The sequence below is a fragment of the Monopterus albus genome, unplaced genomic scaffold (assembly GCF_001952655.1).
Source record: "Monopterus albus unplaced genomic scaffold, M_albus_1.0 scaffold54.1, whole genome shotgun sequence".
NCBI lineage: Eukaryota > Metazoa > Chordata > Actinopteri > Synbranchiformes > Synbranchidae > Monopterus > Monopterus albus.
The window spans coordinates 2,431,990-2,444,596 of NW_018127934.1; the positions used below are offsets into that span (position 1 = coordinate 2,431,990).

Sequence of the window (12,607 nt, forward strand, 5' to 3'; positions counted from 1 at the left end):
GCTGAATGGAACAACCCACTCACTGGAAACTAAAGGCGTGCTGGTCCGCATCATTGACTACTCTCTCTCCAGACTAGAAATCGGTCAGATATTTTCCCCACCCCTTCCTTTCTGTTCACTTATAGTCACATTGTTTTGTGCTCAAAATATGTCATTGTTTTTACACTGTTTTCTCCAGATGAACTGACAGTGTCCTGCGATATCTCAAAGGATGAGCAACTTTTCATGGGCCAGGGAGATTACCAATTTGAGATCTACAGACTGATGAGAAAGGAGAATGGGTCAGTGACTAATTTAGAAACTCTACTAATTGGAGTATCTCTGTATTGCAAAGGTGTCTCACGGAGCAAATACACTAAACAAGACACAGGATTTGTAGGATAACCGAGCCTAGAAGTCCCAGTAGACTTCCTACTGATTTGATTTTGACTTGGCTGAATCAATATGACATCTAGAAAGTCCAAGCAGCTTAGAGATGAGGGACTTCACATAGTAAGGCTTTTCTTATACTCTTTTTAATAAGTAAAGATTAAAGTCACCATACAGCTTTGGTTTTTTATGAAGGGCTGTGCATTTCATGAGTCATCCATAAAATGCAACTTGCAAGTCTGATACTATTTTTTAAGATCATCATTATCTTAAAGGAATACTTAAGACATTTTGGGAAATCTGCTTACTCATGTACCACACTCTGTTAAGTATGAAGCTGCAGGCAGAAGCTGGTTAGTTTAGCTAGACTGGAAATTGGGCAACAGCCAGCTTGACTTTAGTTAAAGATTTTTTTTTTAAATCCTCCTACTAGCAACTCTGAAGCTGAAACACCAAAGTGAACAAGATCTAACATAATTACTAATTGCTAGTGGTGCTCATAGATGTAGCTAAGCTAAACTAAGTTTCTTGGGCAGGTACGAGGGCGGTTTCCATCATCTAACTCTTGTTTTTCCTAATGCATGTATTTACCAAACCGTTGCTGAGACAGACATGATTAGTGTTCTTGTGCATAATTCCGTTCATGTAGTGCATTAAATCAACATCCCAGATTTATTGCTGTCATGATCTAATGATCCCCTGCTGCCCTTTCTGTCTGTCCCAGAAACAACTGGAGCGAATACCACCCCCATTCCAATGTGCTCTGGCTCCACTACCTGTGCTCCAAGCTGCTTTCAATGAAGTACCGGGGTCTAAGACGGAGGGGCACCAAGGACGTGCGAGAGGAGCTCACACGTTTCTATGACAACATTCTCGAATGCAGCTCAGCCACCGAGGCACTGCAAAACTGTGCAATGTTTCACTAGTGTGTCACTGCAAACATGGAGTGTGAGGAGGCTGTTTTTAGTGTGAAGAAGGTTCAGTGTAGAGCATCTCAAGTCTGCCAGTCACCCTGCATGACCTGATACATAAACATGGTTATTGATCCCCTTGTAGTGCAGCAGCAGAGATGGAGGGCACTTAATGTACAGTGACTGTGTACAGATCTGTGATGTGACACAGAGGTTGTTGAAATGATCATGTAAAACTTGTGTATTTGTGTGTTGTTAATGCAGCTTATGCCTGTTCTTGCATTGGCTGCATTTTAGTTCATTTGTATGCATCCTAAGTATACAGAAAAAATACAAATAAATACTCATTCGATTTTTTAATGCCTCTATAAAATGGTGTTGGTTTCACTCTTAATCCAGTAATCCATTAGTTGATTGATAGAAAATTAAAGCTGTTCAATTGTCAATTCCTTCGTATATTAAAAATGTCACATATTCTGTGGCTGCAAATTCTCAGATGTGATGATTTATTGGTTTGCTCAGTTTTACACAGTATCTTTGTCTGAATATCTTTGGTCTTTCTACTGGTCGAATGAGGCATTTGAAGACTTCACCACGGGCCAATTACTCATGGACAGTGTTTTCTGACATTTAAAGCTACAGTGTAGGGTTTGTTTGTTTTGTTTTTCTCAAATATTTTTGTTGTAGAAATCTCCCCCAGGTTTTGTATTAATGTGGAGAGGTGCTGCCGAAGCCTCCTGTGACCTACACTCATTCGACAGCAGTGCAGAGATATTAGCTCCTAATAGGTTTTGAGTGGGACTGACCTCTCTAACCAGCAAGAGATTTTCAGTTATTTCTGCTTGATCAGTATGTTTTGTTGCTTTTCATTTATTGTAATATAAATAATATATTTTCTAAAATTTTCAAGCAAAGTTACTATGCACTACTTTTACATATACTCTGGTAGAAGATCTTTATACATGTTACCAACCTCCATCCATCTGTTTTGAGCTGGTGCCACCTATTTTCAAACCTCTGCTTGTGGCTCTTTCCCCCCCTTAGTTACACCAATATACAAAATAGTCACTTACAAAAACAAAATATTTTATTCAATTTGTTCATTAAGATTATTGTACATTTTTGCATTGAGACAAGCTTCATTTTGGTATGGTGAGTCATGTGTATACGTATTGATGAGGATCTTGATTGAATATGTTAAATGCTTCCATACTCAAAAAGACACTTGGTTGTAGAGTTTAAGAAATGTACATTTGCCTGGAATAACCATGTGATGAGATTAGAGCAAAAGCTGCATTAAAAAAAGGAAGACTTCTTCTTCAAAAAAAAAAAAAAAAATGGAGACATTCCAAACGATACAAACAAGATCCAGCAGGCCTATGTTCTGAGAAGAGGTCAGGCATGTGTTTGAGAAGCACTTCTTGGTTGAGTTTTGAGGCAATGCTCGAAATGGCCTTGCTGGTGATGAGCCCATTTGTCTTTTAATGTCGTTATGTCTCTGTGTGTGTCTGTATATATGTGTGTGTGTGTGTGTGTGTGTGAGTGAGTGGGAAGTAAACGGATGTGTATAAGAAGCGATGGACTGTATGAAGACATACTTGCAGCTGCTGTGTGTGTGTGTGTGTGTGTGTTTGTGCTTAGAAGGAGAAGTATTTGGTGAACCACTCCTGCTTCAGGCCCTCTGTCCCCCTTGGCTCCAGATATGGGCCCCTGCAAGACACAGGACGTGCACTCGTGAACTTTAATATTTTGCTAAGGTTCACAGCATTTCACTTATTTTGAAGCCAGTAAAAAACTGAGGGAACACACACATCTACTCTAGTGAGGTGCAGACCTAAAAAAAACTGCCTTCTTCATAACAAAGGTACAGTCACATTACATTGATATTCAATAACATTTCCCCACACAGACATGTTTATGATGTGGGCAATAAATAAACTGATCATTGGGATCACAAAGTGTAAACGGTATATAAGAGTGATGCTGCATTTTGTGGACTGGTTGTGTGAAAATGTACTACAAATGGAGAAATGAGCTAGAATAATAAAATTTAAAGCAGCAGTGTTTCTATCGGTCAAATAAACGCTCAGCTCGGTCACAATGAACAATGATGAACTCAGTGAATCAGCAGGAGATAATGCATGCTTGGACTGGTGCATCATACAGGCTACCTTAGTGAATGGGAAATGGAGCAAATATTCAAGGGAGGTAAGTATGATGCGACCACGGTCACCTGACAAGGCTAACTAGGGCAAGTAGTACTAATCAGAGCAAACAAGTTGGGGCCAACCCGACACCAAAATATTCAGAAAGTCAACAAGCACAAGACCAGAAATAATCTGAACAAGGATCAAAATAGAAAACATCGTGTACATTCAAATTGGAGAGAGAAAAATTCACAAAATACACATTTACATCAAAACAAATGATGCATACCAGCAGGTTTTGAAGCCTTTCAAGGTTTTCTTTACTATTTTTACATTACTTTTTTGGCTGCTGTAAACAGTAACACTACAGAGAATGTAATTTTCTACCTGATTGTCCTGTATTTCTCTGGTTTGTACGTGCCATTTTCCTGATTATGTGAATGTTTTGATTTCAAGTGGCAGTTTTGAGTTTCAAAAGGGCGGGAAGAATAATCGTTTTAACCTGAAATGATCAGACGTAGGAGTATGCAGCCTCAGATTTACTTCTTTCCACATTTGTAACATCACATCCAAGATATCAAAATGTCCATACCTGATTGATTGGGCCTGCAGGTGTGCATATGGCTCCTGGCAGGAGGGGGACACGTAGCGGATGCCCGTTGGCGGTGATGGGCAGACGGGTAGCGGGGCGGTGGGTGCTGGGGTGGGAGGGAGGCAGGAGGTTCGCGATCTGGTGGATCGAGGGAGTGAGGGGGAGGGTTGTTGGCTGTGGGGGAGGGGGAAGACAATGAGGAGTGGGGTAGGAAGATGTTCCTGTCGTACGCACTGGTGCTGGGGATGCTGGTGATGTGAGGAGGCGACTCCACACGCTTCCTCTGTGAGGAGAACACATTCACATTCAAGTGATTTAATGCTGGTGTTACAGGAGTGGAGTCTGTACATTCTTCAAGACTGGACTGTTATTTTAAATACGGTAAACCGCAAACATTCTTAAATACTATGCTAAGATTTATCACCCCGGCTGGTCTGTGATCACGTATCCATAACTGACACCGACATTAATGTAGGCAAATTAATTCACACTGGATGCTGCCTGCTGCTGCTGCAGCCTCACATTGTGATTTAGACGGCTGCATCTGCATATGGAGTGTTCCATTATAACAAATACACTTCATGTTACTTTAAGATTATATGTTACAAGATCAAACTTCATTGAAGTTATTGGCTAAACAGTCATTTGTAAAAATTCTCTACACAAGTCTTATCTATACTGGCCACGTGTATCGTAATTAAAAGCTGTGCGATGGACACAGAGGGGCTGCGTGTTTACAACAGGATGGCAGTGTGTCTGCTGGGTGAGCTTGTACATTTTATTGCCTTGTGTTACAGAAACAAAAGTTGGCTTCAGCCCAGTGAGCTCTTCTGGCCAACAGGAGGCTCATTTCGATGGATGCATTACGTGCGTGAGCCGAACAGACACACTCACCCTCATGGTCGGCGTGACACTCCCGGGGCGGGACTTGCTGTCTTGGAGCCTGAGGGTGCTGTTGTCCCCGGCAACAGGAGGGTGGAGTTGCAGCTGGTGTCGCTCTTCCTGGAGGGACGGAGGATGAGGAAGGACTTTTCATTGGCCTTAGTCACAGTTGGTGTTGTTGTTGTATTGGAGTTGTGTCTGGAGGGTGTTCTTGTTTGCTAAGCTGCCTCATGCCACACAGATGGTAGACACGGCTCTCTGGCAGAGAGCACTTCAAAAAAATGCAGTTTTCTCCTACGCATATATGTGCATGAATGATTAATGAAGACGGTTCCAGTTGGATTTAATTTTAGTGGTTACATTACATTTTATGAATTTGCCCTCTCAGCCGGCTTTACATTAACTTGTCATTACCTCGCTGTTAATTGGCTCTAAAAAGAACTAAACTCCTGTCTGTCAGGTGTTAGCTCACTGCCAGTGGAATTCTTCAGCAGTTTTTCCTAATTTAAACAGGAAAAGCTGGTATTGTCAGTGGTTCAAAATCTTTTGACAAAGCAGTTCACTCACTAGTTCCTGAATAGGGCTGCAGCATTATCAGTTTATCTGCCGATCATTGTCATTTTGTCTTTACTGGACTTACCCTGATTAGACCAAAAACACTGCAGTTACATAGTATTCGTGATAATCACCAGGCCACCCTGACCCTGACCTCCAAACGCATGAGAAGCCCTAAAGGTGTTCAGGTGAATGGCTGCAACTGATAATTATTTTTATTATTGACTAATCTGCTGATTATTCTTTTTAACTAAGCTATTGTTGTCTATTATTGTTGTCTATTAAATAGATAAGGAGTATTACTGCACCTCATACACAGTAGATTTAGAAACCACATCATGGATACTGAGAAGCATGGTATATTTAATGTGTTCCGGGTGCTATTGTGTGGCTGAACTGGAAAAAAATTAGTTGGAGTTGCACAAACAAGTTTCAGAATAAAGAGAATTGTTCATTTTTCTTGCTGTCCTCAAATCCAATATATTGATCAAAACCAACTATTTTATGCTCAAATCTGGTGCTATAGTGCGTATTTTCAGCAGCAGGGCAGCATAGCTGTGATCAGTTTAAGAGAAACTACATCATCCATAGAGTGTTCATTGTTATGTAGGAATTTGTCACCCAGTGCAAATGTGTAGTCCACTGATGTCTATAGATTTTGGACCCACTGGAGGTCTGTGGTTCAGATATTTAAGCCTACACAAACAATAAGGGGCAAGTCTTTGGTGGCTTCATGGGATTTGTTGACAATAGGAAAAGTACTGAATGACACTGGACATTAAGTGAGTATCCTTAGAGTATCAGTAGAGTTGTCATGTGTTCTCACCACTAATCGTTTGATGAGCTGGTCTCTCTCTGTGAGCCTCTCCTGCAGTCTCCCCAGCTGCAGGTCATCACATTGAGGCTCTCTCCTCCTGCACCGCTCCTCCCGCTCACGCAGCCTGCAGTTAAATCATATACACAAACACACACCTTTTCTCACACGCATGTACTGATGTTTAATCACTGTTATATTTATTTTAAACTACGTGTGTGCTGTGGTCCAATGCATCTGCCCTCTACTCACTCGTTCTCCAAAGCCACTATTCGAGCCTGCAGGTGCGTCTGGGCGCTGCTGTATTCAGAGACCAAACTCTGCATCTCCTTCTTGTGCTCCCTCCTGATTTCCTCCACCTCCTGTCTCCTCTTCTCCTCCTCCTGCTCGTCTCGCTCCTTCCTCTTGTCCTCACCCACTTCCTCTTCTTTTATGTCATCCTCTTTCCTCTCCTCCCAGTGTTTCTGTGACTCTTCCAGTTTTTCCATCTCCACCCTCAGTTTCTCCACTTCCTCCTTTAGACGTTGTGCTTCTTCTTCCAGCTGGGCGTCTCTCCTTTTCCTCAATTCTGCGCTTGCATCTTCCTTCTCTTCAGTTTCAGGATTTTTCTGTATTGATCTTGGAAGGGACAGTTAGATGTAAAGGATAAGAATAGAAATAATGCTTGTTGCCTGTTTAGGACAATAAAACCTATGATAAACTGTAAACAGCTGCTAACTGTAGCTTCATATTTAGAACAGAAACTTGAGAATAGTGTCAATTTTCTTATCTAACTCGCACCAGAAAGGGAATAAAGTTATTTCCCAAAATGTCAAACTATTCCTTTAAGGTAGTTTAGCCAGTTCAATTTGAAACTTGCTAGATGGTTATTAGTTTGATTCCTAAAGAATTTAAGTTGAAAAAATAAGATGAATAATCAATTATCAAAAAATTAACTGGCAGCTATTGTGATAATTAATCAGCTCTGCTATTTTTCAAGCCAAATGCCAAACATTCGCCATTTCCAGCTTCTGAAATATAAAGATTGCATGTTTTTCTTTGTCTTATAATACATTTATTCTCCCCAGGCTTTGAACTGTTGATCCAATCAAGCAAATCAATCAAATCATGCAAATCAAAGTCCTTGTGCACACTGAGATACTGTGATGGACGTTTTTCACTATTTTGTCATATTTACTGGAGAAAATATCGGTAAATTAATCAACAATAAAAATAATAGTTAGTTGCAACCCTAAAGACTGTCATTAGAGTTCAAATCAATCCTTTTTGTCACATGTATGTCCTTCTTTGCTTACCTTTCCTTTAACTGCTTCTTGAGAGCTGCATTCTCTCTCTGCAGCTCCAGCATGGCACAGCGACTCTCGTCCAGCTGTCGCTCAAACACCTGATACTGGTTCTGCTGCTTCAAATCCTTCACACACACATATAAGCATGCATGAAATCTCATATTGTCAATATACGCAGAATCAGAATGTTGGTTTTATATCTGCTAATGCTGATGCAGCTGAAAACCTTTTGTGCTGGTTTAATCCCAGAGCCATGAAGGATTTGATTCATGTGGTAGATAATACTATTTGTTATCAAATGACTGTGATTTGCTTGTGTGCGCACATACTGTATTTGTCATGCACATGGTCACAAGCAAAGACTACACACATGGCTGATGCAGTGTGTTTGTGTCACCTGTTGCAGAGCCATCATCTGTGTGTGTGCCTGGAGCTGAGCCTGTAGGTCTTCTATCTGCTGCATGTGTCTCTGGGTCATCTGCCTGGTCCACTCTGTGTGCTGCTGGGTCAACTCCGCACGCTGCTTATCTGAAACCACATCCAGAAAACAAAACCAGTTTGGCCCACTGTTACAGGTACCCTGCTGCTGTTGCCATGGTGAAGTGTATCCATGGCAATAGCAACTTCACTGTTGAATTTATAATCTGTGTGTATATCGCTGTGTGTAGTTGCTCATTTTGTCTGTGCATCTTTCTGTTTGTTGTATAGAGTGTGTTACTGTCTGTGTGTGCTTATGCTAATTCTCATGTGTGTTTATGTGTGCATGTGTGTGTTACCTAGCTCCAGGTGGTGCATTGTCTGTAGCCTGTTCCTCTCAGACAGCAGATCTTCTTTTGCCTGTCTCTCCAACGCCTGCAGAGCCATGGCATGGCTGTGTCTCTCCTCTCCTAAAGACTTGGTTTGTGGCTCCTCCAAACACATTAACACACATTTTGTTTTCTTTGTTAGTTTGTTTACAAGAGCTGCATTCTATAAGATCACAAAAAAACTCTCTTTATAGTATTTAACTGTGCATACATGCTACATATATAAATGCACCTGCTCAGAAACACTGCCTGCATTGCTGTCATCAAAGCTGCTAAATTATTCATCACAGACAAAACCTATAAAAGTGATCACATATGGTTTTTGAAAATGTGTGCACCTCATGTGTGCATCTTGCGCGGGCGTGTACCTGCAGCAACTCCCTCAGTTTCCTGTTTATCTCCTTGGTGTCTTGGACCTCCTTCCTCAACCTGTCAATTTCGGGGTTGCCATGGCAATCATCTCCCTGGCCCGCCTTCTTATTCTCCACCTGCATTATTAGCAAGAAGTCAGGAGTGTAGGATTTTAAGGCCCTGTGTGGTGTCAGAGTGATACTTAGATGATGAACTTGCAGCAGGTATTGATGTTGCTTTTGTTTTAGGATTTTCATACTTACGCTGCTTTCTTAAAATAATTAAAGCCACGACTTCATTATGCACTCAAAACAGACTTGTGGAACTAATTATAAGAGTACTCAGGTAGTGCACTCCTATAAAGTTGGGAGACAAAATGTAAGCCGCAACTAAAGGTGCAATATCCTGACTTTTAATTTTGCATATAGGTCCAAAAATGCTTGAGTCTATAACTTAACTCTTTCATTAAACTCTCCTTGCTGTTTAAAGAGCCACATTTTCCAGAATCCTCCTCCTGGTTTTGAACACAGGATTTCTGTTTTCCAAAATGATACCACTGAGATTATTTTATCAGGCTGTTTTCACAGTTTGAATAGTACTTATGATGACTAGTAAACTGATCTTGATGTCTAAAATTAGTCAAGCTTGACAATCAATTCAGAGAAGTCTGACATAATCTTATAGCCCAAATGAAAGGCAGATGAATGCAGAGAATCATCCCCAGTCTTCAATGTGGTATTCTGGGAATGATCATTAGAATCACAACTAACTGGCAACAGTTTTTGTTTTTTTGATAACAATCAGGTTACTTTTCAGAAAAAAAGCCACTCATTTGCTTGTTCAAACTTCTCAAATCTGAGGGTTAGCTGTCTTTCATCAGTCTATGACTAACCAATGTAAGCAGCTTAATCAAATAAGTAATTAACCCTGTTAAGCTGGATAACCTACATGTGTTCTCACTTGGATTTAAATGGTGGATCTCAGTGCTAGATGCTGGTCAGTCATGCAGGTTTTCTGTATAGTCTGGAAGCCAACTGAATGAACCCTAACTGTCATTCAGCCACTTTTTCAGACATCAGTATCTCTACCCACATCTCTGGTGTTTTCAGCAGCTCAACCAGAATATGAATGATGAAGTAAAAACAAAATGGCAGCTGAGTTTGATTATCAAGCTATAATTGTATTACTAAAATGGCTGCAAGTACTGAGAGCAAGGATCAATAATGAGACTTTATAATTTAGTTTATGAGGGAGACTCACCTGTGCCTGCAGCTCAGATATCTGTGTCTGCAGCTCCTGCTCTCGGATCTGCCATCTCTGTTCGCTCTCAGCAACAGCAGCATTCATCTCGATCCTGAACTCTGCTCTGAGACGATCCTCGCACTCAGCCCTGGAGACATGCATCAGAACAAGAAATGAGGCACAATTACCCTACACACAAAATTAGGGTTTATGTCTTCTTGCTACACTGTATGGGTAAACATTTTATTGTCTTGTGTGTTGTTTTGTCTCTTGTGCCTCTACCTCACTTTAAAAACATTTTTATTAAGTTCCATGTCTAGTGACAGCCTGTGCATGGCAGTAATCTGATTATTTCTCATTTTTCTTAATAGCTTGATTTCATAAATGTCCATTTAAGTACCAAAAAACTGGTTTTCTTTGTCTTGTTATGGAATTAAGAATTCACTGGTAGTATTTCTGGAGAAGAATCTCAAACACCCAGCTATTTTTCGTAGATACATTTAGTGCTTTTGCATGGAAAACAGCCCAGAACAGGAGCGTGACATCATGTTGGAAGGCATGATGGAAAGGTGCATGTAATCCGCCTTTTCAATGTGTGTATACACTACTCATAATGATACAGTATGTAGAGTATATGACAAGACAGATCAAGTGGTCTGAAAACTATTAATGTGATATTGATTTAATTTGTATTGATATACTGATGCTGTTTAATGGTTTATGTATCAGTTTAATTACCCCAGTTAATTTTTTGACAAGTTTTATTCCACTAAAACACATTTCTTGTCAATAAAGCTCATTCGCACAAAACAGAACTGAACTGAAAAGAGGAAAACATGGTGCAGGTTGGTGATCTTCATTTGAAAGAGGAAGGCAGGGGGAGATTATAGGCAGAGTCACGACTTTGTCATGTAATCCTGGTTCTGGCAGGCCTGAGTTTATTCTGCTACCTGATCCGGTCCTCAGTGTGCCGCTGGCTCTGCTCTAGAAGACTCCTCTCCGTGTTCAGTCGGCTCTGTTCCAGGACTTTCTCCTCCAGCCGATGTTTGTCAGCTCTCAGGGATGCTATCTCCTTCTGCTGTCTGTCCCTTTGCCTCTCTGCCTCCTCCTGAATCCCAGCCAGTCGACTCCGAGTCTGACGAAGCTCTTCTTCAAGGCAAGAACACTGAGGTCCACATGAGGGTGCAGCTTCAGGCGCCACCCTTTCTTTCTTCTCTAGCAGCTGGATCACTGACTCCAACCTACAGATCTGAGGACAGAAAGTATTTCTTCACCACTTCACCCATTACAGTTATTATAACCAATACCACAAATAGATTAATCTGCCATATTTTCGGTGTTAAAAATGCACAGTGATAATAGTGTAAATTGACCTCTGACCTCACTGTTAGCATCTTTCAGTTTTGTCCTCAGCTCTTCACCGTTCCTCCTCTCCTCTTCCAAGCGTGCACACACCTTCCAAGAATATTCATCCTCTTCAACACCATTATTACATTAACAATTCTTTTTAACACATTAACTCAACTATACTGTTATCTTCCCAGTGCTATGTCTAATTATTAATTGGTCACAACAAAGTGCACATTACAAGAAGACTTAGAGGGCAGGCATTTATATGATAAAATCTCTTTATAGTTCTACTTTTACACTGAGAGCGAAAAGTATTCATTAATCATTTTCTTTTAGAGCTGTGGTTCCCAGCCTGGGTTCCCCCTCAGCAGGTCCCAGGATAGTAGGTCAGACAAAAAGACAAAAAGATTTATGTTTTTAATTTAATTATGTTTTTAATACATGTATCTGATCTGTGCCTTTTTGTTATTATTTGTAGTTGTGGTTACTGCAGTGGTGTGCAGATTGATGCTGACCTCTTGGTTGGTCTTTTTCTCTGAACTCAGAGCTTCTTGAACGCTGTGTAGTTCGGCTGCGTGTCTCCTCATCACCTCCTCTATTGCCTTCCGCACCTGCTCCTTCAGCCGCTTCCTGTCCTCCTCAGCCTTCTCCACCAACCTCTTCTTCTCCTCTTCCAGCCTTTGCTGCACACTGGCTCTCTCTGCCTCGACCTGTTCAATGTTCTTGTCCAAGTGGGAACGAACGCGAACCCTCTCGACTTCCAGCTCCTTTCGCATTCGGTCCACCTCTTCCTCCTTTTCTCTCCTCAGACGCTTTTTGGCCTCTTCCACTTCTTTGTGCAGCGCTTCCTTCTCCTCCTCTATCTCCTTGCACAGTCTGTTTCTGTCCTTCTCAAGCTGAACCTTTTCTTGCTCCCTTTCCTTCTCTAAGTTTTCTCTCTCTTTTTCTATCTCCCTCTGCAGTTTGTCCCTCTCATCGTCTGCATGTTTTTGGATACGACGCAGCTCCTCTGTCTGGGCTCTCACCATCTCTGAACGCAAACTGGACAGGGCTTCGGCATGCTATGAACATACACACAACATATTTAATAAATGCATGGCAAGTGCGTCTGTACCACACTTGTATGTTTGTCTGCTCTGCATTTATTCATCTTCACTGCGTGTGTGCTACCTGGCGGATCTGTCGGGCATGGTCACTATTTCGGCCACTGCTCTGTAGCTCCAGCTCTCTGTTCCTGCTCTGTAGACGGCTCACCTGGCTCCTCAGTTCCTCCACCTCGGTGCACACACACACCTCACAGCC

The 12,607-nt window shown here is 41.4% G+C and overlaps 2 protein-coding genes across 2 annotated transcripts in view; one reads left to right on the top strand and one right to left on the bottom strand.

Annotated features, from left to right (window-relative positions):
* The first annotated feature begins 6 nt into the window (after positions 1-6).
* Positions 7-1,881, top strand: LOC109961380 (serine/threonine-protein kinase haspin-like). Its single transcript, XM_020602131.1, has 3 exons — positions 7-83; positions 179-281; positions 1,094-1,881. The coding sequence occupies exons 2-3, from the start codon at positions 226-228 to the stop codon at positions 1,293-1,295; spliced, it is 258 nt and encodes an 85-aa protein (XP_020457787.1). The 5' UTR covers positions 7-83; positions 179-225; the 3' UTR covers positions 1,296-1,881.
* Positions 1,882-2,365: 484 nt separating this feature from the next.
* Positions 2,366-12,607, bottom strand: part of fam184b (family with sequence similarity 184 member B) — a 17,803-nt gene continuing 7,561 nt past the window's right edge. The window contains exons 5-18 of the mRNA XM_020602185.1: positions 12,476-12,598; positions 11,821-12,366; positions 11,336-11,410; positions 10,906-11,204; positions 9,974-10,103; positions 8,701-8,850; positions 8,333-8,465; positions 7,954-8,084; positions 7,566-7,681; positions 6,523-6,888; positions 6,283-6,397; positions 4,914-5,021; positions 4,020-4,302; positions 2,366-2,990 (exon numbers count right to left, since the gene is read on the bottom strand). Of these exons, the coding sequence (XP_020457841.1) occupies positions 2,953-2,990; positions 4,020-4,302; positions 4,914-5,021; positions 6,283-6,397; positions 6,523-6,888; positions 7,566-7,681; positions 7,954-8,084; positions 8,333-8,465; positions 8,701-8,850; positions 9,974-10,103; positions 10,906-11,204; positions 11,336-11,410; positions 11,821-12,366; positions 12,476-12,598 (2,613 nt within the window). The 3' untranslated portion in view covers positions 2,366-2,952. The remainder of the gene's footprint in view (positions 2,991-4,019; positions 4,303-4,913; positions 5,022-6,282; positions 6,398-6,522; positions 6,889-7,565; positions 7,682-7,953; positions 8,085-8,332; positions 8,466-8,700; positions 8,851-9,973; positions 10,104-10,905; positions 11,205-11,335; positions 11,411-11,820; positions 12,367-12,475; positions 12,599-12,607) is intronic.